Source organism: Saccopteryx bilineata, chromosome 3 (genome assembly GCF_036850765.1).
Source record: "Saccopteryx bilineata isolate mSacBil1 chromosome 3, mSacBil1_pri_phased_curated, whole genome shotgun sequence".
Taxonomy (NCBI): Eukaryota; Metazoa; Chordata; class Mammalia; order Chiroptera; family Emballonuridae; genus Saccopteryx; species Saccopteryx bilineata.
In genome coordinates this window covers 308950869-308977327 of record NC_089492.1, presented here as the reverse complement: position 1 = coordinate 308977327, position 26459 = coordinate 308950869, and the positions used below count along the sequence as shown (strand labels likewise).

The 26459-nt window shown below is 50.6% G+C and overlaps 1 protein-coding gene across 5 annotated transcripts in view; it reads left to right on the top strand.

The window, feature by feature from the left end:
• Positions 1-26459, top strand: part of MYH14 (myosin heavy chain 14) — a 103356-nt gene that overhangs the window by 49028 nt on the left and 27869 nt on the right. For all 5 annotated transcript variants that reach the window (XM_066271465.1, XM_066271464.1, XM_066271466.1 and 2 more), the window contains 17 exons: positions 74-226; positions 460-633; positions 1700-1873; positions 3248-3362; positions 7412-7599; positions 9032-9153; positions 11531-11600; positions 11711-11871; positions 13624-13732; positions 16159-16290; positions 17079-17285; positions 18996-19133; positions 21166-21289; positions 22088-22259; positions 24657-24869; positions 25425-25569; positions 26201-26407. In XM_066271465.1, the coding sequence (XP_066127562.1) occupies positions 74-226; positions 460-633; positions 1700-1873; positions 3248-3362; positions 7412-7599; positions 9032-9153; positions 11531-11600; positions 11711-11871; positions 13624-13732; positions 16159-16290; positions 17079-17285; positions 18996-19133; positions 21166-21289; positions 22088-22259; positions 24657-24869; positions 25425-25569; positions 26201-26407 (2604 nt within the window). The remainder of the gene's footprint in view (positions 1-73; positions 227-459; positions 634-1699; positions 1874-3247; positions 3363-7411; positions 7600-9031; positions 9154-11530; positions 11601-11710; positions 11872-13623; positions 13733-16158; positions 16291-17078; positions 17286-18995; positions 19134-21165; positions 21290-22087; positions 22260-24656; positions 24870-25424; positions 25570-26200; positions 26408-26459) is intronic.

Genomic DNA, 26459 nt, shown 5'->3' with positions numbered 1-26459 from the left:
TGGCCCCAGAGGACAGGCTGGGGCCACTGATGTGCAGGCTGGGCCCTCACTGTGCACCCTGTCCCTCATGCAGGCTGACTTCGCACTGGAAGCTCTGGCCAAGGCCACCTATGAGCGCCTCTTCCGCTGGCTGGTCCTGCGCCTCAACCGTGCCCTGGACCGCAGCCCGCGCCAGGGCGCCTCGTTCCTGGGCATCCTGGACATTGCTGGCTTCGAGATCTTCCAGGTCTGCGTGTTGTGCCCAGTTGGGACCTGAGGGCTCCATCACCCTGCCCTGTCCCCCTCTCTCTGGGCCCTGTCCCCCTCTCTCTGGGCCCTGTTCCCCTCTCTCTGAGTCCCTGTCCCCTCTCTTTGGCCCCTGTCCCCCTCTCTCCGGGTCCCTGTCCCCTTCTCTCTGGGTCCCTGTCCCCTCTCTCTAGGCCCTGTCCCCTGTCTCACGTGTCCCCTCATTCCCTACAGCTGAACTCCTTTGAGCAGCTGTGCATCAACTACACCAACGAGAAGCTGCAGCAGCTCTTCAACCACACCATGTTCGTGCTGGAGCAGGAGGAGTACCAGCGTGAGGGCATCCCCTGGACCTTCCTCGACTTTGGCCTCGACCTGCAGCCCTGCATTGACCTTATCGAGCGGCCGGTGAGTGAAGCCCAGGCTTCTGCCGCCGCGCCACCCATGCCCACTTCCACCCCCACCCTCATGTCCATGGTCCAGCTCCTCGCCCTGCTGGCCTCAGGCCTCTCATCAGCTAGACAGAGAAAGTGACGTAGATGTGTGTGGCCACCAGATGAGTAGGACCTCCAATGTGCCTGCCACAGGGCCTGGCTTCAATCACAGGGATGTAACTGTAGCTATTATTCTCATGTTTTTTGGTTGTTTTTTTTTTAATTATTTATTGATTTTAGAGAGTGGAAGGGAGGCGGGGGAGAGAGAGAGAGAGAGAGATCGATTTGTTGTTCCACTAATTTATGTATTCATCTGTTGATTCTTGTATGTACCCTGACTGGGGATTGAACCCTCAACCTTGGCATATGGAGACAATGCTCTAACCCAGTGGTCCCCAACCTTTTTTGGGCCACAGACCGGTTTAATGTCAGAAAATATTTTCAGGGACCGGCCTTTACGGTGGGACGGATAAATGTATCACGTGACCGAGACAACCGTCAAGAGTGAATCTTAGACGGATGTAACAGAGGGAATCTGTCATTTTTTTAAATTTTTTTTTTAATTTATTTATTCATTTTTAGAGAGGAGAGAAAGAGGGAGAGAGAGGAGAGAGAGACAGAGAGAGAAGGGGGAAGGAGCTGGAAGCATCAACTCCCATATGTGCCTTGACCAGGCAAGCCTAGGGTTTTGAACCGGCAACCTCAGCATTTCCAGGTCGACGCTTTATCCACTGCGCCACCACAGGTCAGGCTGTCATTTTTTTAAAATAAAACAGCGTTCAGACTTACATATAAATAAAACAGAAATAATGTAAGTTATTTATTCTTTCTCTGTGGACCGGTACCAAATGGCCCACGGACCGATACCAGTCCGTGGCCCAGGGGTTAGGGACCACTGCTCTAACCAGCTGAGCTACCTGCTAGGGCCTCATGTTTAGTTCTATGTCCAAGTGTCATTTATAAGAACTAAAAATTAGCTACAACCTAAGTGTCCAATATTTGGAGATCTGACTTAGTCGCCCCTTCCTGTCAATGGTCAGGCCAACCCCCCTGGACTCCTGGCCCTGCTGGACGAGGAGTGCTGGTTCCCAAAAGCCACCGACAAGTCCTTCGTAGAGAAGGTGGCCCAGGAGCAGGGTGGCCACCCCAAGTTCCAGCGGCCAAGGAACCTGCGAGACCAGGCTGACTTCAGCGTCTTGCACTATGCGGGCAAGGTAGGGGCTGGGGCCAGCCTTGGGGCCTGTTGGGTACATATGGGGACCACTTGGCTACAGAAGTATGGGAGCTGCAGAGCAAAAGCAGGGGCCACCGGATGTCCACTGGACAGGATACAGCCAGGGAAGGGGCTAGGGAAGCACAAGAAGGAGTGAGAACTCTGATGAAGTCAACAAAGGCTTCCTCATGGAGGGGATATTTGCAGTAGGTTTTGAGGGATGGATAGGAGTTCACCATGAAGAGAACAAAGTATATTTTACCCACTCATTCTGCAAACTTGTGTCTTTGTATGCTCAGACCTGTGCTGAGCAAAGTTGGGGACCCAAGTCAGACATGGTTTCTGTCCTTACAAAAGTTCCTTATCTGAAAGGTTGTCAAATATAACATGAAGCTGAGAGGTGCTTTAATAGGGGCAGCTAAGGATAGTATCAAAGTCAAAGCCCAAAGGAGGAATACCAGGGAAGGTTTCACAGAGGAGAGTAATGCTTGATCTGAAATCTAAATCAAGAGGCAGCAAACATTTTTTATAAAATGTTTCCTTTCTGTGAGCCAGATTCTGTCTGCTACAACTATTCAATTCTGCCATTGCGGTATGGAGGGAGCCGCAGGTAATACACAAATGAATATATAAATGAAGGCTCTATTCCAATAAAACTTTATTTACAAAGAGAGGTGGCAGTCCCAATTTGGCCTGCAAACTGTGGTCTAAATGATACGTAACAGGTGCCAGAAAGGAGGGGGAAGGGTGGGAAGGGTTCTGCAGGTGGAGGGAACAGCACGCACAATGGCTGGGAGGCAGAAGCTCATGTGTCCTGTGTATGGCGCTGTTTCCCAGACATTTTCTAAAACTTCCTGTGTGCCCAGCCCTGTGCTGGGCTGAGTCAGACCCAGACCTGGACTCCAGAAACCCCTGTCTGGTGGGAAGAACTGGTGCAGGGAGTTGTGGTCAAGACTGTTACTCTGTGGGAGCCTCAAAACCAAACTCTAAATTCTCCCAAGCGGTCATCTGTGGGAAAACCCATGGCGAGGGCATCCCAGGTGGCGGGGATGTCAGGATCCCAGGTAAAAACCTTGAGGTGGAAATGAGGTGATACATTGGAGGAAACTGTGTCTGTTCAGAAGCCAGTGTATCTGGAGTAGAATAAGTAAGGAAGAAAGTATTGGTGGAGGAGTTCAGAGGGGATAGGGAAGTAAAGGGAGAGGGGTTGTGCTGCTGGAGGGTGCAGTTTAAGATATGGACACAAGGTGGCACCATGCTCTCTCCCATGGTGAGCCCCAGAGCTGGAGTCAGAACTTCCACCAGGCGCCTTGGGAAATCAGCAGAGCCCTTGAACCTGCAAGTTCACCACCTTCCAACACCTGACTTCATGCAGGTTGACTACAAGGCCAATGAGTGGCTGATGAAAAACATGGACCCCTTGAATGATAACGTTGCAGCCCTGCTGCACCAGAGCACAGATCGGCTGACGGCAGAGATCTGGAAAGATGGTGAGTACCAGCTTCCCTTGGCCCTTTCCCTGGTGCTCTGGGAGTCCCTTCTTCCAACCGACTGTGTGAGCACCTTTGTTTCAGAGGCTGAGGTGTTTGCTCAGACACAGAACTTATACAGGTAGGCCAGACAGTCTCACAGGAGTGTTCCCAATAAGTGATTGATTATCTCAAGCCAGCATCATATTCAATGACAAAAGACTCCTCCTTAAACAAGACAGGGATGCCCACTATCAACACTGCTGTGAAACACTTTTTAGCAATATTAGCCTATGCAATCAGACCAGAAAAAAAAGAAATAGATATGTCAACATTGTAAAGAAAGAGATAAGGTTATTTGTAGATGGCATATGATCCCAAAAATATCAAGAGATTTGACTGGAAAAGAATTAATAACAATAGAACTCAGAGGGTGATGTTTTACAGGTTGGTCAATGTTTAGGCTTCTTTCTTTGCTCTCTCACAAAGTTCCCTTCAGGGCCTAGAGGAAGAAAAAAGGAGGAAAAGAAGGATGTATAGTTTTGCAGTTTTCTTGCTCCATCAAGCCCCATGTGAATTTGCCAATCAATCTTTTCAGAATGAATGACACTTCTAAGAGGTGTGGACAGAAAAGCCAAATACCTTTTTAGTAGGATCCTGTAGTTTTCCAAGCCTTATCTGTTGCCCCCCTCCCCTATCCTTAGAGGATGTTTGAGAGATGATTTTATACAACTGGGAGCACCAGTATCTTGTTTTTTTATGATTCCAGGTTCCAGAATCTTTCAGTTTGCCTTAATCTTGATTGATGTGAAAAGCATAGCGGTAACAATGCTAGCCCATGCAACTAGACAAGAAAACAAAGTAAGCAAGATGAGTGGTTTCCAAAATGAACTCACAGAGCAAAGGGGCATGGGTGCCTTGATCTTGTGAGCTGCTATGAGAAAGAAAAATTTGATATTTGTGTCTCATATAGTTTACACAAAAGAGGATTGAAAAGCAGTGTTTGGTATTCAGCAATAAATTCAGCAGCAGATTCTGCTATGAGAACCATTTCCTTCAGACTGAAAATGCACCCCCCCCCAACCTCACTTCTTTAAAATCTATGCCACAGCCATGGACTCATGGTGTCTGCAGCAGTTCATCACATGTCTCACCTCATATGTGGCTGACTCTCAGAGGGTTCCAAGAGAGAAAGTGGAAACAGCAAAGCCTCATGAGTCCTGGACTGGAATGTGGCCCAGTATTTGTTCTCCCACAATTCTCCTGAACAAAGGAATCACAGGCCAGCCCAGACTCAAGGAGCTGCAAGTCAGGTGGCAGTGGAGGAAACTGCGGCCATTTTGACATTGATCCCTACTGTGGCTGGCCTGAGCCCAGAGTTGGATGCCCAGCATCCCGGCAGCCCAGAGGGAGAGGCAAATAAGACAGCTCTCAGAGACAAACTCAGCAAGCCCAGGGGGAGCACTGAGCAGTGCTCGAGCTCCCTGGCAGCCAGGGGAAGGAGATACCTAATTAAACAGATACAGACTCAGCCTCCAGGGAGAGAGAGCTTCCCCACCCCTGCACTAAGTCCTGACAGAGGACATTCGTCCTTTCAGCCACATTGATGCCCTCAGTGGGTAGACACAAAGGTGAACAGGACAGTCTCCCTGGCTTTAAAAGTTTATGGCTTTAAAAGTTTTCCTACTACTTTGTGCTGTGCTGTTGACTAATAACCATCTCCTTTTCTCTTCCTGCCACCTTCTCTCTCTCTCCCCATCTCATACTGCTCCCTTTGCATCCCCCCATCTCTTTGCCATCTCCCTACACCTGTCCTCTCCACCCAGAACACGGGGGCTTCCAGCACTTCTCTCTCCTTGGCTCCTTCCCACTGTCACCCCCAGGATCTTCAGGGAGGCACGGCTCTGCCATTTCTCCGTCAGGGGGTGGGTGTTGCTGTGCATCGATGGGTGAGACTTGCCAGACAAGGAGGGTGGGCCTGTTGCACCGGGAACCTGGTTTTGAACATCTGTCCCCTCTTTTCTCCATGAGGAGGTCTCTCACACTTCTTCTTCCTCCTTGTCAGCTCCCTCCTCAGTTTCCAGACTCAATGCCTTCTTCTAATGGAATTGCATGCAAAAGTAGAAAAAGAAAATGGTGCCAACATCAGCTGGTGTTTATTGAGCACTTACTATGTGCCTTGCGTTGTGCAAAGCCTCCTTATGATTATTATTTTTGTGTGTGTGTGTGTGTGACGTAGAGACAGAGAGAGAGAGACAGAGAGAGGGACAGATAGGGACAGACAGACAGAAAGGGAGAGAGATGAGAAGCATCAATCATTAGTTTTTCGTTGTGACATCTTAGTTGTTCATTGATTGCTTTCTCATATGTGCCTTTACTAGGGGGCTACAGCAGAGCGAATGACCCCTTGCTCAAGCCAGCAACCTCGAGCTTCAAGCCAACAACCATGGGGTCATGTCTATGATCCCACGCCCAAGCCAGCAACCCTGTGTTCAAGCTGGTGAGCCCGCGCTCAAGACACTGACCTCAGGGTTTTGAACCTGAGTCCTCTGCATCTCAGTCTGATGCTTTATCCACTGTGCCACCACCTCGTCTGGCCCCTATTGATTAACACATAAGATCCTCTGAATCACCTACTGAGACAGATGTTAGTTCTATTATTCACCTTACACAGGTGAGGAAATCAAAGCACAGAGAGCTTAGGCCACCAGTGTGAGATCACACAGCCAATAAGTGGCAGAGTTAGGATTTGAACCCAGGACATCGAGTCCCAGAGCCTCTTACCTGTGCTATGAGAGCTTAGTAAATGATAATTATATATATTTTTTTGATAATTATATTTTTGATAATAGCTAAGTATGGCAGTGGGAGGGAGAGTTAAAACCTGGGGAGGAGCCTGTCCAGGCGGTGGCACAGTGGATAGAGCATTGGACTGGGATGTGGAGGATCCAGGTTCGAGACCCTGAGGTCGCCAGCTTGAGCGCGGGCTCATCTGGTTTGAACAAAGCTACCAGCTTGGACCCAAGGTCGCTGGCTTGAGCAAGGGGTCACTCAGTCTGCTGTAGCCCCACAGTCAAGGCACATATGAGAAAGCAATCAATGAACAACTAAGGTGCCACAACAAAAAACTAATGATTGATGCTTCTCATCTCTCTCTGTTCCTGTCTGTCCCTATCTATCCCTCCCTTTGACTCTCTCTCTGTCCATGTTAAAAAAAAAAAAAAAAAAAACTTGGGGAAGAAAATGCTATCTCTGAGCCCCCACCCTATACCAGGTCCTGCCTAAGTGCAGATTGATCGACCCCTGATGATGCTCATCACTGGGGACAGGAGGACATCAGATTCAGCCCCAGCTGCAGGATCCTGAGAAATTGGTGTGATTTGACCATTGAATTTGAGTGGATATTTCTCACTAGCTCAAATGACACCATCAAATGACAATAGAGAAACAGAGTGACCATGAAATCAGGCCTTTCTAGAAAAATGCTTAATATGAAGGCAGATTGACATATTTCACACATTGCACGTAGAAGCCAGACTCTGTTACATTTTTAATTGGACCCTGTTTCATGCTCCTAACAATGCAGCTCTGCTATGTTTGTGATTGCCTCTTTGCTGTGCCTCAGTTTCCTCACCTATAAAGTGGGAAGGAGGCTCATAAATAAGCCAGAGTATGTAAAGTGCTTTGAACAGTGCCCAGCAAGCAATACATGCTAACTAGGCATTTGCTGTTGCTGTCATCTGTCGACAAGGAAAACGGAGATCACGTCCTTGAGGAAAAAAGGGGTCAGAAGTCAGGGTTTGAGGGGACTCGCACTGCCTAGCTTAAATCCTGGATCTGCAGTTTCTAAGCTGTGGCCTTGAGTGCAGTCTTTCACTTTTCTGAGCCTCAGTTTGCCTGCCAGTCCAATGGGGCTGATACCATGTACCTTACCAAACTGTGTGAGGTCTTTCATATGTAAAGTGCTAGGCCATATAAATAGTTCGAACCTTAAACTTTGGCCAGCCCAGTATCCCAGAACTGACCCCTGACCCCCCTCTCTCCCTACATCTGATTTCCTCTTCACACAGTGGAGGGCATCGTGGGGCTGGAGCAGGTGAGCAGCCTCGGGGATGGCCCACCGGGTGGCCGCCCCCGCCGGGGCATGTTCCGGACGGTGGGACAGCTCTACAAGGAGTCCCTGAGCCGCCTCATGGCCACACTCAGCAACACCAACCCCAGCTTCGTCCGCTGTATTGTCCCCAACCATGAGAAGAGGGTGAGTGACCTGGGTGGGGGAGGGGAGGCTCTGGAGTGGGTAAGGCCTGGCCTCTGAACCTGGCTGGAGCCACATCTATGCCCAGGCTCACCTCCCACTGCATGTGTGGCCTTGAAGGACTTGCTCGCCTCCCAGAATGAGCGCCCTGTTTGGTAAATTTATTCATTCATGGGACTTAAATTTTATTGAGCACCTACTAAGTGCCAGGTACTACATTAGAGAGAAGCACAGCCAACCCCTATTCTCATAGTCTAATGCAGAACATAGATGTTCAACTAACCACCTACAATGAATGTCCAATTGAATTTGTAGGGATGGATGAGTGTTACATAAGGTCTGATCTGCTCAGTGAAGTCAGGGAAGGATCCCTGGAGGAGGTGACAACTGAGCTCTGAAGATAAGTGGTATTCTGAACAGAGAATAGCTTGTGCAAAGGTCCAGTGGTAGATCAGAGCATGGACGGTACAAGAGATAGAAAGAAGGCTGTTGGGGCTGAGGATGTCATGTAGATTTGGGGAAACCATCCCTGACCTCCCAGGGCACTGAAAAGTTTTCTTGTTGGGAAAATCAAAGAGCAAGTCCTATAGAGAAGGGTCAATGTAAGTGGAGAATGAGACCACAAAATTAGGTGCTTGAGGCTTACACTGTCCTTGGAAAGTTGCTCTGGTTATCAGGTGGGTGGATCTCTGTGTGTGCATCTCCTTTCTCATGTCTGTAAACACCATATTTTATCAAATCTAGGACACTTATTTCTGATACTTTATCATCTCTGAAGTTGGGATGTGGCTTATAATCAATAGTCTGTCAGAATGTAATGAATAGGAATTTTGTTTCGTGGTGTATATAAAACAACAGTGTGTCTTACTATTGATGGTGACTTATATTCGATGAAATATGACATATATAGACAGCCATTTCTTCTTTCAAGAAAAGCCATGATTCTTTTTAGTGGAGAATGGTACTTAAAGTCCAAGATCTGGATGTGAGGTGTGCTCAATGGTATTGGGGTGTCAGTCCCAGGACCTCCCAGTAAACAGAGCTATGTGTATATATGCAAATGTACATACATGCATATGCATAGTTTTACACATGTATATATATATATATTTATTTATTTTTATTACTGTCTTTATACTTTGAAAACCATGAGTTCATACTATGAAAACCATGAGTTCATTGTAATTATTTTCTCTATACAAATTTGTAACCAGTTTTATTGTCAGTCTCTCCCATTGGACTGTGAGCTCCCCAGGGCAAGGATTTCTGCCTGGCACATAGTAGGTGCTCAGTATATTATAGGCTGACCCATACAAAATTGACAAACATTGTTTACCTGCCTAACCAGCGTTTCACTTGCCGGCCGTGGTCCTCCAATGAGTGGTGCCCCTGTGTGGCCACCGCTGATCCTTCATGTTCGTCCTGCTCTCCACAGGCTGGGAAGCTGGAGCCCCGGCTGGTGCTGGACCAGCTGCGCTGTAACGGAGTCCTGGAGGGCATCCGCATCTGTCGCCAAGGCTTCCCCAACCGCATCCTCTTCCAGGAGTTCCGGCAGCGGTGAGTGGGGTGAGGGGTGGCATGGCACTCGGGTCTGGACCCACCCTACGTGCATCCAAAGTCTCCCACTGCTACTTCTGAGCCAGGACTCTGGTCCAGTTCCTTAGGTTTGGTGAGCCTTGGCTTTCCCCTCTGTGATATGGGCAAGCAATACCCACTCAGTGTGCTCCCATAGAGAAAGGGCATAGTGTGTCATATTATAATCAATGTGTTGCAATCGGCATTTTTTTTTCCTTAAGTGAGAAGTGGGAAGGCAGAGAGACAGACTCCCACATACGTGTAGATCGGGATTTAACTGGTAAGCCCCCTATGGGGTGATGCTCTGCCCATCTGGGGCCACTGCCCCATTGCTCGGCAACCAAGCTATTTTTAGCACCTAAAGTGAGGCCATGGAGCCATCCTCAGCACTCGGGGCCAACCTGCTCCAACTGAGCCATGGCTGCAGGAGGAGAAGAGAGAGAGAGAAAGAGAGAGAGAGAGAAGGGGGGAGGAAGGGAGAAGCAGATGGGTACTTCTCCTGTGTGCCCTGAACAGGAATCATACCTGGGACTTCCACACACAGGGCCAATACTCTACCACTGAGCCAACTGGCCATGGCTGGCCTTTCTTTAAAAATGCACTGGAATAGAATGAAACAAAATGATAGCATGCAAAAAGCAATATGGTATATATTATAATAAAATTAGTCTTCATACAAGCTGTTTATAGCAGCGTCATCCATCCAAAATAGAACGTAAGCCCCATATACAAATAAAATTTTTGTAATACCATATTTTATTTTTTGGTTTTCTGGCTTTTTTTTTTAGATTTTATTTATTTATTTTAGAGAAGAGAAGAGAGGGAGAGAGAGAGAAGTAGTGGAGGAGCAGGAAGCATCAACTCCCATATGTGCCTTGACCAGGCAAGCCTAGGGTTTCAAACTGACGGCCTCAGTGTTCTAGGTCGACACTTTATCCACTGAGCCACCACAGGTAAGGCTGTAATAGCTATATTTTTAAAAGTAAAAAGAAGCAGACAACATTCATGTTGACAAGATAATTTATTTAAGCTAATACATCTATAACATGGGATAATTTTAACATGTAATCAGTATAAAAAACTAGTAGTCAGATATTGTACATACGTTTTTTTTCCTCCCAAGTCTCTGAAATGCGGTGTGTCTTACAACCCACACCGCATCACAGTTCAGACACTACATTTCCAGCGTCACATTAGTTTTATCAAAACAATGAAATAGGGTGTCACACAACAAAAAATATTTTGCACTGCTTTGGCTTTTAAATTTAAATTTCAGTTAGTGAGACTAAATACAGTTAAAAGTCCAGTTTATTTGCCCGGCCCACATTTTAAGGGCTCAGTGGTCACATGTGGCCAGTAGCTGCTGTATACAATAGTACAGGTTCAGGTCCGGAGTTTGCTACTCAAAGTGTGATCCTGGGACCAGCAATGCCAGTTCTGGCGGCTAGTTAGATATGCAGATTTTTAGGCCCCACCCAGACTTGCTGAAATAGGATCTGTATTTTAACAAGATCCCTGGTGATTGAGAAACTGATACACACACACACACACACACACACACACACACAGAAGTTTCTCAATCACCAACCATAAAATGTCTATTATATATGACATGCAAATGTGTATATATGTATATGTATATTGTATATATAATAGACATTATTTTATAGAAAATATTTTCTACAAAATTATTTTATAAGAAATGCAAGGAGCCTGACCTGTGGTGGCACAGTGGATCAAGCGTTGACCTGGAATGCTGAGGTCGCCAGTTCAAAACTTTGGGCTTGCCTGGTCAAGGCACGTATGGGAGTTGATGCTTCCTGCTCCTACCCCCCTTCTCTCTCTATCTTTCTCTCTTCTCTAAAATGAATGAATAAATTAATAAATAAATAAATAAATAAAAGAACTCCAAGGAGAGGGCATGGCAGGGGAAAGGCTCTGAGGACAGACATATATATGTTTATGAAACATATTTTTTAATTCTGAGTTCCACCCAGAAATTTGAAAGAAATTGCTGTGAAGCACTTAGCTCAGGGCCTGATGCATAGGAAGTTCAAAAACATCGGCCACTATGTTTTGTTATTCGCACATTCCCATTCTGAGACCCACCGTTGTTTTCTGTATCAGTGAAATGTGGTGGCAATGTAATAAACGTTCACAGTCGGCCTGGGTAGGTACCCAGAGTGGGAGCTTTTGTCGTCGGTGCTGCCCAGTGTGTGGCTAAGATCAAATGCCCATTTTTCTTACTATTCTTGTTATTGTCATGTTATTGCTAGTTGTCACTCTGCACCCAATGTGCCTGGCCATGGTGACAATTTGCTGTAACTCTCCACTCCCCATCCCTGCCTGTTGACTACAGGTATGAGATCCTGACACCCAATGCCATCCCCAAGGGCTTTATGGATGGGAAGCAGGCCTGTGAGAAGATGGTAAGTGTGAGGTGCAGGTGTGTGAGTGTGCACAGTCCTAGGTGTGGAAGAGGTGGGCTGGGACCTTCCTTGTCATCACCCCTTCTCCTTATCACCCCCAACCCTCACAGATCCAGGCCCTAGAACTGGATCCCAACCTCTACCGCGTGGGACAGAGTAAGATTTTTTTCCGGGCGGGAGTCCTGGCCCAGCTGGAAGAGGAGCGGGACCTGAAGGTCACAGATATCATTGTGTCCTTCCAGGCAGCTGCCAGGGGATACCTGGCTCGCAGGTGGGTACTATACTATCTTCTGGGGTCACTTTGGCTAAGGCTGGGCAGGGAAGGGTTGACCAGATGGCCCTTGATGTCAAGACCTCCAGGGTCTTAAGAGGGCTTGAGAGACAAAGGGAGAGAGCCACCAGGTGCCCAGGCTTCTTGGTTGCACGGTCCCTGAGGCCCTTGTGAGCTAGGCCCAATGCTGAGCGATGCTGAAGACACAGACAAGACAAGAGCCAGGCTCTGTCAGAGGGTGACCTGCCATCCCTGTTTGCCTGGGACTGGACGTTTCCCAGGATGCATGATATAAAATGCTAACATGGAGAAAGCCACATGTAAACTAGGTCGAGGTGGTCACTCTGCTGGCCAGTCCCCAAGGGACTTCAATCTGGAGGGAGAAAGAACACAGGCACAGAGTGTCCTAGTCCAGGGCAAGATGTGCTCTGATGGGGGTCCTACAAGTGCAGCAGGAGGCCCTGCGGATCAGGACGGCCCTGGTAACACCTGACGACCAGGTAGACCAAGAGGGATGTGAAAGGTGTTAGGCTCCAGGAATGTGGGAAGTTTGCAGGAACATCTCCTCCCCCTTGGAGCGGGCCCAGAGGAAGGGTCAGCGAATAAAGGACTCCCAAATAGCGAGCTGAGGGGCAGGGACCTTGTCTGGGGTGCCGGGTAGCCACAGGGCTATAAGCAGGTAGGGTGGGCATAGAAAAACCCCTCTAGAAGCACACTGAGATGGAATGGGGCCTGACCAGGCGGTGGCGCAGTGGATAGAGCGTCGGACTGGGACACGGAGGACCCAGGTTCGAGACCCTGAGGTTACCGGCTTGAACACGGGCTCATCTGGCTTGAGCAAAAAAAAAAAAGCTCACCAGCTTGGACCCAAGGTCACTGGCTTGAGCAAGGGGTTACTTGGTCTGCTGAAGGCCTGCTGTCAAGGCACATATGAGAAAGCAATCAATGAACAATGAAGGTGTCGCAATGAAAAACTGATGATTGATGCTTCTCATCTCTCCGTTCCTGTCTGTCTGTCCCTATCTATCCCTCTCTCTGACTCTCTGTCTCTGTAAAAAAAAAAAAAATAAAGAGTTCTCTTAAAAAAAAAAAAAAAGAGAGGCCCTGGCCGGTTGGCTCAGTGGTAGAGCGTCGGCCTGGCGTGTGGAAGTCCCGGGTTCGATTCCCGGCCAGGGCACACAGGAGAAGCGTCCATCTGCTTCTCCACCCCCCTCTCCTTCCTCTCTGTCTCTCTCTTCCCCTCCCGCAGCCGAGGCTCCATTGGAGCAAAGATGGCCCGGGCGCTGGGGATGGCTCTGTGGCCTCTGCCCCAGGCACTGGAGTGGCTCTAGTAGCAATGGAGCGATGCCCCGGAGGGGCAGAGCATCGCCCCCTGGTGGGCAGAGCGTCGGGGCGTGCCGGGTGGATCCCGGTTGGGCGCATGCAGGAGTCTGTCTGACTGTCTCTCCCCGTTTCCAGCTTCAGGAAAAAATAAAAAAATTAAAAGAGAGAGATGGAATGGGGTCTAGTAGGCTGGGGCAGAGGCTGGGTGAGGGTCCAGGTAGGTGACGATGAGACCTGAATTGGGGCTGGGGCTATGGAGACAGAGGAGGGAACAGGGCAAAGGAGGTCGATTTACTAATAATAGTATGGTGCTTGCACACAGTAGGCATTTAATAATGGTTGATGGTGGGAAGGGAGTGCTCTGTTGCGGAGGTGGCAGGGCGTGGAGGGCCGAGCTCCCACTCTGCTGTGCACCCGGGTCCCCTCCAGGGCCTTCCAGAAGCGGCAGCAGCAGCAGAGCGCGCTAAGGGTGATGCAGCGGAACTGTGCGGCCTACCTCAAGCTGAGACACTGGCAGTGGTGGCGGCTCTTCATCAAGGTGAGGGCACCTGGCGGGGAGGCCTGAGCAGCAAGGAGACAGGCTCTTAGGGGCGGGTCTGCTGGGCCAAGTGACTTCCTTGGTTTGGGCCTCAGTTGGCTGCATCTGTAAAATGGGACCAATGTGCCTGATCTTTGTTCATTGTGGTTCTTTAGGTAAGTAGCTAGTGACCAAAAAATCTGACTCAAACCAACATGGATCAAGAGTGCAGGACAGCTGCAGGAGCAAGTGGATCCAGGGCTGAGTTGGAGGGTCCTAAAGATCCCCCCTCAGAACCAGTGATTCATTGGAAGGACTCACAGAAAGTAGGCAAGCTGTTATACTCACAGTTATAGTTTGTTACTGTGAAAGGATACAGATTAAAATCAGTGAAGAGAAAGGTATGTGGCAGAGTTCAGGGGAGACCTGGTGCAAACTTCCAGGTGTCTCTTCCAGTGGCATCATAGTCAGCTCTTAACCTTTCAGAAACGGTGGTGACAACATGTGTGGGGTAGAGCCCACTGGAGAGAAGCCCACCCAAGCTTCAGTGTCCAGGGTTCTTATTGGGGTCAGTCACCTAGGCACAGCTGACCGCCCATGTGGTTGACCTTTGTTATTCGGTCTCTAGCCCCTTCAGAGGTCAAGTTGATACCATGTGGCCCCAAATCCTCAGTTAAACCAAGTCATTTATCAGGTAGATATTCCAAGAGCTTGGAGGTTATCTCGCGGACCCAGGCAAGGGCCAGTCCTTTGTCTGGAATGAGCAAGGTTTGAACAACCCAGGCCTGCTGAGGTAACCCTAACTGCACAAAAAGGGCCCAAACAATGGTGTCTGTTATCCAACATTCGGTGTCTCCTGCTTGAGTTTCCTCTATGACGGTCACCTGCAAACTTACCTACAAGGGGTCCACCAGCAGCTTGAGACCGGCCCTCAGCCAAGCCAGCATGGGGTTTTCTTTCTTTCTATTGGTTTACGTGAGAGGAGGGGAAATAGAGAGACTCCTGCATATGTTCCAATTGGGATCCACCAGCAACCCCGGTCTGGTGCCAATGCTCAAATCAACTGAGCTATCCTCAGCACCTGCGGCCAATGCTCGAACCAGTCAAGCCACTGGCTGCGAGAGGGGAAGAGTGAGAAAAGGGGGAGGGGGGGAGAGAAGCAGATGTTGCTTCTCATGTGTGCCCTGACCAGGACTCAAACTCAAGACTTCTGCACGCCAGGCTGATGCTCTATCCACTGAGCTAACCGGCCAGGGCCAATGAGCTCAGAATCCACCTTTTATTCTCACTGGCCAGGCTGCAGTCATGTGACCATCCAGCCATCCAGACCACTCACTGCATGACTGCCGAGGCCCACCCCAAGCAGAGGGGCCAAGCCAGGTCATCAGGTCCTCTGTGAGCTTGGGATCAGGGTGCCCCTCATGGGGAATTGGAGAGGAGGAAGGAGGATGGAAATTGGAGAAAAAAATAGCTCTTCAGTGTAATTCTGAATACAACGTCTGAGGTGTCAGCCTACACGCCCTCGGCCAGTGTTAATTGAGCACCTACTATGTGCCAGTAACTTTTTAGGTGACAGTGATAAAGTGGCAAATAAAAATAGACACTTGTTTTTGTAAACGCCCATTGGTTAAAGTATTGTCTGTGGCTGCTCTTGCAAAAGCAGCAGAGTGGAGTCCATAAGCCAGAGACAGGATGGCCTGCAGAACCTCATATATTTCCTAGCTGGCCCTTTAAGTAAAAGTTTGTCTACCCTAGGTTGGGGACTGGAAGGAGAAGGTTGACAGGAGTCAATGAATGAATCCCACAAATAAACATAAAGTTATAGCTGCGTTGAATGCTATGAATCAGGACAGAAAAGAAAATAATAGGGGTGGGGAGAAGGGAGTAGAGATCAATGTCACCCTGTTAAATTTCTCTAAATAAAATTAAAAAGAAAATAATAGACTAGAGAAAGTCTGGAGCAGAGAAGAATCAAGTACAGCTAAGCCAAATAGAAAGCACTGGAACAGAAATTATCTGAGTGTGTCCCACTTAGCAAGGGCGAGGGTGGTTTTGTGAAACTCATTTTGCTTATTGAAGAGTGTGGTGCCTGTCACCTAATGATACTGTGTAAAGTACATTTCTCTCCATGGATTTGGGACTGAGAACTTTGAGAAACGCTGTGCTACAGAATACCAGTGTCTCTTGTGTACAGAGGGTTCGTTTAGCAACAAAGAAACACGTTTAGGATTGCTTGCCATGTACCCTTGCCTGAGCTGTTTACAAGTGTTAACTCCTTCCTTATTCCGAAAACCCTGTGTAGCAGGGGCTGTTATCATCCCCATTCTATAGATGGGGACGCTAATGTGTTTGTCCGAGCTCACTCAGGTAGTCGGTGTACGGTGAGCTGGCCTTGGAACCCAGGAATCCGAGTCCCCAGCCATTCTGCCACCTTGACCTCCCCCTAGGTGAAACCGCTGCTGCAGGTGACACGGCAGGATGAGGTGCTACAGGCGCGTGCCCAGGAGCTGCAGAAAGTTCAGGAGCTCCAGCAGCAGAGTGCCCGCGAGGTGTCCGAGCTCCAGACTCGCTTGACCCAGGTAAGGAAGCAGGGCCGGGTGTGGGGGCGGGCCTCTGAGTGGAGCTGTGTTTCAAGGGGCGTGGCTTCTGGCTGAGTCGACTGTGCTGGGGCAGGGCTGTGAGAGGAGAGCGGGTATGATGGGTTAGAGCCAAGTTGTATTGGAGCTAAATAAGGGTCGTAACTGTGTAGTGTGGTTGAGCGTGATGTGTAGGAGACAGGGCCCTGGGGTGTAGCCAGGATATTGACTGGGGAGCTGGTTCCTACTAAGCCAAGCTGCTCAGGGGGTAGGGCTACAGGATGGGGCAGACCAGGGGACCAGCCAGGTAGCAGGGTTATGCTATATAGGCAGTGGACTTTTCACTGGTTCCAGTATTTTTGGTTTCTTAAAATGATGATGAGGTAAGTCTCTTGAGCATTTTTTTGTTTGCTTTTCCTGAATTATTATTTCCTTTGGTTCAATTGCTGGGCGTAGGAGTATCCAATGAAGTGTGAGATGGCAGAGGGGCCTCTCTGGGGTTGTGCAGAGGATGGACCAGAGGGGGAGAGACTGCAGGCTGGAAGGCTGGGGAGTGTCCATTCGGAGAGGATGAGGACTGAGCATGTTGGGGATCTGGGGACAGAGAGGAGGGCACAAGACAGAGGGAGTCGGGGTCAGGAGGGATAGGGCTGGGGACCGATGGGCTGTGAGGGGGTTCGGGGGCTGGACCTCAAAAAGCAAAGCAGATCAGGGGACAGGAGGGACCTGGGGCCCCACTGGAGGCCGCCCTGGGTGCACTGCTGACCAGTGACCTCTCACCCCACCTCCAGCTGGAAGAGGAGCGCGCCCGTCTGGCAGAGCAACTTCGAGCAGAGGCAGAGCTGTGCGCTGAGGCCGAGGAGACCCGGGGGCGGCTGGCAGCCCGCAAGCAGGAGCTGGAGCTGGTGGTGTCGGAGCTGGAGGCCCGTGTGGGTGAGGAGGAGGAGTGCAGCCGCCAGCTGCAAAATGAGAAGAAGAGGCTGCAGCAACATATACAGGTCTGGTCCCCACGTACCCGCAGGCCACCTGCCCCCGCCCTTCTGTCTCCCCCACCTACCTTTGCTTCTGCAAACAATGTCTCTTGCCCATGAATTTGTGGAAAACAGCTCAAAGTGGATTAAGCAGAGAGAACACTTTTTTGATTCAAATAATGGGAGAGATTCAACAATGTATAAGCTTCAGGCATGGCTGGATCCAGGTGCTGAGGTGATATCCTCAGTACTCTGCTGTCTATCTCCTGGCTCCATTTGCCTTTGTGCTACTGCATTCACAGGCTGGCTGCCTCCCATGGTTACCCTTCAAAATCTAGTGTGTGTGTTATGTTTAAGACACATCCCAATTCAGATGCTAAATTTCCATTGACAGTACTTCATCTACATTTAAATTTATTTCCCATTAATATGAGGGAGGGGGGTAAGGTAGAAAGAGAGAGAGAGAAGGAAGCATCAACTCACTTAGTTCCATTTAGTTGTGTATTCACTGCTTCTCGTGTCCTGATGGGGAGTAGAACCCGCAACATCTGGCACTTCAGGTTGACGCTTTAAGCCCTGAAGCACCTAGCCAGAGCCTTCATCTGCACTTATATTTCATAATTTCTTCAGCTGAAAAAGTCATTTTACATACACAAGTTATTCCCAACATACCTAAAAGTTTTCCAGGGATTAATTGGGTGTCTGATTTTAAATTTAAAATAAATAAAATGAAAAATTTAGTTGCTCATTTACACTGGCCGCATTTCAAGAGCTCAGGGCTGTTTTAATTGCCTTCTCTTTCCCTGCTTGGTGAGTGTGGGGTCCTGCCCTTCAGCTATGGAGATGGTCTAACACACCATACCCGACCCTGGGCAGGTGAGATGGACGCAGTTGATTAGTCACGAAAGTCACTACCTGAGTGAAGCAGATAGCACGCCACAGAGAGCGAGCCACGTGGGGGTGCACCAGGAACAGAGTGAACAAGTTGTGGCTGTAGGAGGCCGGCTTTGTAGTAACAAGAGGGTAAGGGGACCCTGGTTCCTACAGGAAGGTTTAGATCCCCCTACCCAATTTTACCGGCTGTTAAGGCAGCTTATAATATATTTTTTAATATTTTATTTATTGATTTTTTAGAAAGAGAGGAGTGAGAGAGAAAGACAGAGAGAGAGAGAAGGGGGAGGAGCAGGAAGCATCAACTCCCATATGTGCCTTGACCAGGCAAGCCCAAGGTTTTGAACCGGCGACCTCAGTGTTCCAGGTCGACGCTTTATCCCACTGCACCACCACAGGTCAGGCCTAGCTTATAATATTGATTCATAATTTCTGGTTTCACACCAAAGTCTCCACATGTGCCTGGTCACTGTCATAGGGGACAGTGCCCATCTACATGATATGTTTATTTATTATTTTTATTGATCAAAATCTCTCTCTCTCACACACACACACACACACACACACAAGAATGTAGTTTCCACAAGAATAAGGATTTTTATCAGTCCTCACCTCAGTGCCTAGAACAGTGCCTGGGACACACTGGACACTTAATAAATGCTTGTTGAATTGATGAATGGAACAGAAAGACCAGTAAGGGTTTTATCCTTCCCAGCCTTGCCTGGAGAGTGGGCCTGTCTGAGCCACAAGCCCGGGGGCCTGTGGACCACCCCCTCCACCCCCTCCTTCCCATCACACCCTAGCCCCCAGTCCCTAGGTCCTCATCCGCCTTACTCCCCACTGCAGGAGCTGGAGACCCACCTAGAGGCTGAGGAGGGGGCCCGGCAGAAGCTGCAGCTGGAGAAAGTGACGACGGAGGCAAGGCTGAAGAAATTTGAAGAAGATCTGTTGGTCTTGGAGGACCAGAACGCCAAGCTGAGCAAGGTCAGTGGCCTGTGAGCCCCGTGGGCAGGGAGAGAGTGAGCACAGTGGTGGGCGTGCATGCATGTCCCTCTCTGCATCTGTTCCCAGCTGGCCCTGCCTCTAAAGTCTTTTCACTGTCAGTCTGAGCTGCATCTCTTCTTTTTTTTTTTTTTTTTTGGCAGAGAAGGGAGAGTCAGAGAGGAACAGACAGACAGGAAGGGAGAGAGATGAGAAACATCAATTCTTCGTTGCGATTCATTAGTTGTTCATTGATTGATTTCTCATATGTGCCTTGACGGGGGGGGGGGGAGCTACAGCAGACTGAGTGACCCCTTGCTCGAGCCAGCGACCTTGGGCTCAAGCTGGTGAGCCTTGCTCAAACCAGATGAGCCCGCACTCAAGCTGGCGACCTTGAGGTCTTGAACCTGGGTCCTCCACATCCCAGTCTGACGCTCTATCCACTACGCCACCGCCTAGTCAGGTTACGTCTCTCTTGATCCCTTTCTCTCTCCTTGCCTCCCTTTGTCACATTGTCACTCAAGCAGGCATTGATTGAGCAACTACTGAATGTCATTACCTATCACTATATCATAAGACACTCCAAAACCGCATGGCTGAAAATAACCACCATCTCATTGTCTCCCATTGTTCTGGGGGGTTGGCTGCACAGGTCCTCCTCTGTCCGGCCTCTGCCCCTCCCAGGTGGTCACCGTCACATGGTGGCTAGGGCTGGATATCTGGTGTCTCTGTGCTCCTCCGTGTGGCCTCTCTCCCTACAGGAGAGCCTGCACGTCTGACACAGCAGCCCAGGGCTCCAGGAAAGGGGAGCAGAAGCAGCCAACATCCCTTCCACTAAATTCTGTCAATCAGGTGTTGGCAGACATTTCGTCTGAGGCCAGATTGTAATTATTTGTGGGCCACCCCATTTCTGTCACCACCACTCAGTCTGCCATTGTAGCGTGGGTGCAGCCACACACAGTTCACAAGCGAATGGGCGTGGCTGTGTCCCAATAAAACTTTACTTATGGAAACAGGCTGTGGGCTGAATTTGGCCTGCGGACTGACTGTGGTTTGCAGACCACTGATCTTAAAGCAGTCACAGATTCAAGAGGTGGGGAATTAGACTCCACCCCAGGATGGGGACACGGCAAAGAATCTGCCACCATCTTTAATCAGCCACAGTCAGGGCTGCGTTGGGCACCGGAGAGATGGCATCGAAATCAGTAGAAAACCGTTCATGCACTCTTATGGGGAAAGGGATGCTAGAGGAGTCACCAGAGGAAATAAACATCATCACACTTTCTGACTTACTCATAAACTGTATCATAAGAGAACAGAAAATTATGGGAGGTGGGATGGGGCAGGGGACTGACCCGATCTGTTCCAGGAGCAGTCTAGATGACCTCGGGTTTTCCAGAGGATCGATGCCTGAGCTGAGGAGCCTTCTGGAATATCCTGTAGTTCTATGACTATTGTGTTGTACCTCTTCTAGAGCCTTCTTTCTAAGGGTCATGCCGACCCTCTGTATGAGTCTCTAAAACTGCTCATGGTTTGAAATGTATGCTTCATTCAGGCTGTTGCTTCTCAAATTCTTACATGCACGGGAATCACACAGGCACTTGAGAAATGCAGGTTTGGGTGCAGCAGGTCTGGGGTGGGGCTGAGATTTGGCTTCTCGGACAAGCTCCAGCGTGAAGCTGAGGTTGCTGGTCCGTGATCCAGACTTCACGGGGTAGCAAGGGCCCAGCACTCACACACGTCTACCACCCACGCACAAGGATGTTGGCTGCAGTGTCATTTATTAGAGCAAATGATTAGAATCACCCTCAGGGTCCACCAGGGTGATGGTGGTCAGGGAATGGTGGTATATTTCCAATAATGGGAGGCTGCACCGCAGTTAGCAGGCATGGCTGGTGGGTTGGGATGGGTGTGTAGACCCTGGAGAATGGAAGAGTGGAAGGGACTGGAGGCAGGAAGGTCAAGGAAGGACTTTCCTACAGTGGGGGTTGTACCAGGGCTGCTTCTGATGGCCCCTATCTGTCACGGCCCTCAGGAGCGGAGGCTACTGGAGGAGCGGCTGGCGGAGTTCTCCTCCCAGGCCGCGGAGGAGGAGGAGAAGGTCAAGAGCCTCAATAAACTCCGACTGAAATATGAAGCCGTTATTGCTGACATGGAGGGTGAGCGCCCGCCCCCAGTGGGCCGGGGGGTGGGGGGCTGCACATGCTCCCTGGGGGACCTCAGGCCAGTCTCATGTAGCTTGGGGGACTCAGTGGCCCTATTCGCTAAATGGGGGCAGGAAAAAAAGCTCGAGACAGGTTGGGTGTCCCCTCAGCTCTTATGTTGTTTCTGTCTCAATGCCATTCTCTTGTGCTCTCTTTGGTGTCCTGGGTCACTGTCTCTCTCTGACTGTCCCACTCACTATTTATTTTTGTTGATTGACTTTGGAGAGACAGAGAAAGGAAGGGAGGGAGAAGCATTCATTTTGTTGTTCCGCAATGAAGTTGTGCATTCATTAGTCACTTCTGACCGGAATCGAACCCACAACCTTGGTGTTTCAGGGATGATGATCTAACCCACTAAATTAATGAGCCAGGTCCTCCTACTCACTGTTTTAGAGGCTTTTTTGTCTCTCTGTCCTTTGCTATGGACTCAGAATCCAGAGCACAAGGGATCTGGCCCAGGAGGCGCTGTGGGAACAGGGAGGAGAGAGCAGGGCAGAGAGAGGCAGCGAGCAGGAGCAGGGGCTGTCACTGGGGGCGAGGAGGAGAGGACAGCGTCTGGGAGTCTGGCCCAGGGTCTAGGGGACCGTGGGGCGCTCCCTGAGATGGGCAAGCTAGAAAGAGGAGGGGGTGCGGAGGGAGACACTGAGCGGAGCCTTACACAGCAAGTGCTGGACAGTGGCTGTGGGTCTCCATTGGGGCTGGCCCGCGTGTGGGGGTGGGGCCCTCACACATGGTCCCCGCTTCCGCCTCCAGACCGCCTGCGGAAGGAGGAGAAGGGCCGCCAGGAGCTGGAGAAACTGAAGCGGCGACTGGATGGGGAGAGCTCAGAGCTGCAGGAGCAGATGGTGGAGCAGCAGCAGCGAGTGGAGGAGCTGCGGGCCCAGCTGGGACGCAAGGAGGAGGAGCTGCAGGCAGCCCTGGCCAGGTGCGGGGGGTGGGGGGATCTTGGCCGGGTACAAAGCAAGGCTCTGGCCCTGCCAGGGTCCGGGGCGTCCCAGCGAGAACCTCCTGGGTGCCAAGCCTGGCCAGCCACTCACCAGCCATGTGCACACCACCCCCGCTCTAAGTCTAAGTGTGCGATGGCACGAGCGAGAGTTCAAGCCTGTCTCATTAAGGGAAAGGTGAAACAAGACCCTGGTGTCTGGTAACTTGCAGGATTCCAGGTACAGAATAGAGGCAAGAAAGTGCGATTTCTTCTTCCCTCACTCAGCCTCTCAACACTGAGCAGCCCAAAGTCAGCGTGATTTGTTAAGTGGTCTGACCAGCTTAGGAGTCATCATCATTATAATGACAGCCATTCGTGATTATTGAGTACCTACTGTGTGCCAGATATGGTGCTCAGTTTTCCAGATGCTTTTGACCCACTGTGCTTCATGCAAACTGAGATGCCCTTGATTAGAGAAAAATAGTGATTCTTAAAATCACTGGCACACAGTGTGTGTGTGTATGTGTGTGTGTGTGTGTGTGTGCCTGTGCTTAAGAATACACACCCTCGAGTCTGACTTCTGGGTTCAAATCCTGGCTTCTCCCCTTTCTGGCCACATGACCTCACCCAACTGACCCCACCACTATAGCCTCAGTTTCTTCACCTGTAAAATGGGGGTTAGTGTAGGCATTAAATAAGAAGGTAATCATGAAACGCTTGGCACACCCTAAGCCCTCAGTAAATGCTGGTGTGTCTGCTACTACTTTTTATTATTTTATTCCTAGGTTTTTATTATTTTTTTAATATTGAAATGAAATTCACATAACAAAATTAACCACTTTAAAGTGGACAATTCAGCAGCTTGGGTACAGTCACAGTGCTGTGCAGCTGCCCCCTCTGTCTAGTGCCAGAACATTTTCATTGCCCCCAAAGGAGGCCTGGTACGCACTAAGCTGTCACCTCCGTCCCCCTCCCCCAGTCCCTGGCAGTGTCCATCAGCCTTCGTCCACGTAGGACGTTCCTACTCTCAATAAGAGGCGTCATACAGCATGTAGCCTTTTACACTCATTATTATTGGGGTTTTTCTTTTTTGTATTTTTCTGAAGTGAGAAGTGGGAGGCAGAGAGATAGACTCCCACATGCGCCTGACTGAGATCCACTCAGCATGCCCACAAGGGGGCGATGCTTTGCCCATCTGGGACGTTGCTCTGCTGCGACTGAAGCCATTCTAGCACCTGAGGTGGAGGCCATGGAGCCATCCTCAGTGCCTGAGCCAACTTTGCTCCAGTGGAGCCTTAGGCTGCGGGAGGGGAAGAGAGAGACAGAGAGGAAAGAGAGGAGGAGGGGTGGAGGAGCAATGGGCGCTTCTCCTGTGTGCCCTGGTCAGAAATCAAACCCGGGACTTCCACATGCCAGGCTGATGCTCTACCACTGAGCCAACCGGCCAGGGCTTACACTCATTTTTATTGCCATTCTCACGCAACCTTGTGAAGTGGGGTGTTGGTGTCCTCTCACAGACCAGGAGCTTGCTGTTCAGAGAGGTTGCCACTTGCCAGGCATGTGGCCCAGCAGGGGATATAAACCCCTGACTGCTCAGCCCCCAGTCAGTGCTGTTCCTTGATTCAGCTTCTCTTTGTGAGAGGCTGTGTGCTGTGGGGGCTATGAGATGTGTCTCGGGTCAGCTCTGCCATTCCCTGACCATGTGAGCTGGGCAAATTCTTTAAGCGAGACTACAGAGTAAAGAGCTTGCATGTGGCAGGGTTTACTAAGTGTCTCTGGTATTATTACTGTTAGTGTCATGCCCTTTTTTTTTTTTTTTTTTCATTTTTCTGAAGCTGGAAACAGGGAGAGACAGTCAGACAGACTCTCGCATGCGCCCGACCGGGATCCACCCGGCACGCCCACCAGGGGCGGCGCTCTGCCCCCCAGGGGGCGATGCTCTGCCCATCCTGGGCATCGCCATATTGCGACCAGAGCCACTCCAGCGCCTGAGGCAGAGGCCACAGAGCCATGCCCAGCACCCGGGCCATCCTTGCTCCAATGGAGCCCCGGCTGCGGGAGGGGAAGAGAGAGACAGAGAGGAAAGCGCGGCGGAGGGGTGGAGAAGCAAATGGGCGCCTCTCCCATGTGCCCTGGCCGGGAATCGAACCCGGGTCCTCCGCACGCTAGGCCGACGCTCTACCGCCGAGCCAACCGGCCAGGGCCTAGTGTCATGCCCATTTTATAGCTAAGAAAACTGAGGCTCTGAGTACTGGAAGCACATGCCCAGGGGCAGAGCTGGGTTTGAACCTGGGACCAGTCACCCCCAAAGTCCACATCTGGTCCTTTTGCCCCCAGAAGTCACCCCTGCCCCCTCCTGCCTGTGTAACTGACTCCATGGTCCTCATTTGCACCCAGGGTGGAAGAGGAGGGCGGGGCCCGGGCCCAGCTGCTCAAATCCCTGCGGGAGGCACAAGCAGGACTGGCGGAGGCCCAGGAAGACCTGGAGGCCGAGCGCGCATGCAGGGCCAAGGCAGAGAAGCAGCGGCGGGACCTGGGCGAGGAGCTGGAGGCCCTGCGAGGCGAGCTGGAGGACACACTCGACTCCACCAACGCACAGCAGGAGCTCCGGTGAGGCAGGACTGCCCGGCAGCTGACAGGGCCTAGGCATGTGCGGGGCGGTGGAGGGATGGACCGGTGAGAACTCTCCATCAATACAAAGCTTTAGTCGTTCAACAGTTGTTTATTGAGTACCAGCTCTGAGCCAACCTGGGGACAGAGATGAGTCAGACCCTGGGTTTGCCTGCAGAAACTTCCAGTCGCGGGGGGGGGGGGGGGGGGGGTTGACAAAGAACAGACTCAATCCAGAACTAAGCATGCTTTAACCGAGTAACTTGGCATGATCAGAGAAGGCCCCTAAGCCACATCTATGGGAGGGAGTTCAGGAAGACTTACCTGAGAAGGGGCCTTTTGAACAGGGTATTGATAAATGAATAAGAGTTCACCCTTAAAGCCACACTTCTCCCACAGCATCCATGTCCAGATCCCTTAGGGAATGTAGAGTGAGGTCCCCATCCTTGGAGAGAAACAATAAACAGAAGCACCACCACTTGTTTAGGGGCTCCTCCAAAGTTCCTGCCTTTCTCTGTTCTGAAACTGTTCTCTTCCCCCTTCCCCTAATCAAAGGTCCAAGAGGGAACAGGAGGTGACGGAGCTGAAGAAGGCCCTGGAGGAGGAGACGCGCCTGCACGAAGTGGCGGTGCAGGAGCTGAGGCAGCGCCACGGCCAGGCCCTGGGCGAGCTGGCCGAGCAGCTGGAGCAGGCCCGGAGGGTGGGTCAGGGCAGGAGCGGAGGGGGCAGCTGGGGGCTGTGAGGACAGAAGGCAGGATGTGGGGTTGGGGGTTACCTCTGGCTGGTTCTTTGTCTGGGGTCCTTTCCTCACTTAGTCATGTCCTCATTTCCTCTTCGTTCAGCGTTAATTGAGTACATACTATGTTCCAGGGATGATACCGAGAATGCAGCAGTGAACGAAACAACCAATTATCCTTTCTTCATGGAGCTCATGTTCTGGCAGGAGAAGCAGAGTAGACCATATAAACACATGCATAATAGATATTGGGGTTAACAAGTGCTATGGAGAAATGATGAACAGGAAAGGGGGAGCAAGTGCTAAGTGGGAGATTTGTGATGTTTAATAGAGGCCATGGAGGGATTGAGTGAGAAGGTTACATCTGAGTTGAAAAACTGAGGGATGTGAGGGTTGAGCCATCCTGGCATCAGGTGAAAGTGCATTCCAGGCAGAGGGACTAGCCAGTGCAAAGGCCCTGAGGCAGGAGAGTGCATAGGTCTATGAGAACAGTGAGGACTTCCAGAGGGAATAGATGGTGTAGGAGTTCTGAGGCCAGCCTGACCTGGTTAGAGGGGGGAATCGTAGATCTTTGCTTGTTTCCCTCCACTGCCAGGGCAAAGGTGCATGGGAAAAGACCCGCTTGACTCTGGAGACCGAGGTGTCGGAGCTACGGGTGGAGCTGAGTAACTTGCAGACCACACGTCAGGAGGGTGAGCAGCGGAGGCGCCGCCTGGAGTCACAGCTACAGGAGGTGCAGAGCCGGGTTGGCGATGGGGAGCGGGCACGAGTGGAGGCTGCCGAGAAGCTGCAGCGAGCCCAGGTAGGTGGGGCAGGACTGATCTGTGCTGTGTGACCTGGACTGAGACGCCTGC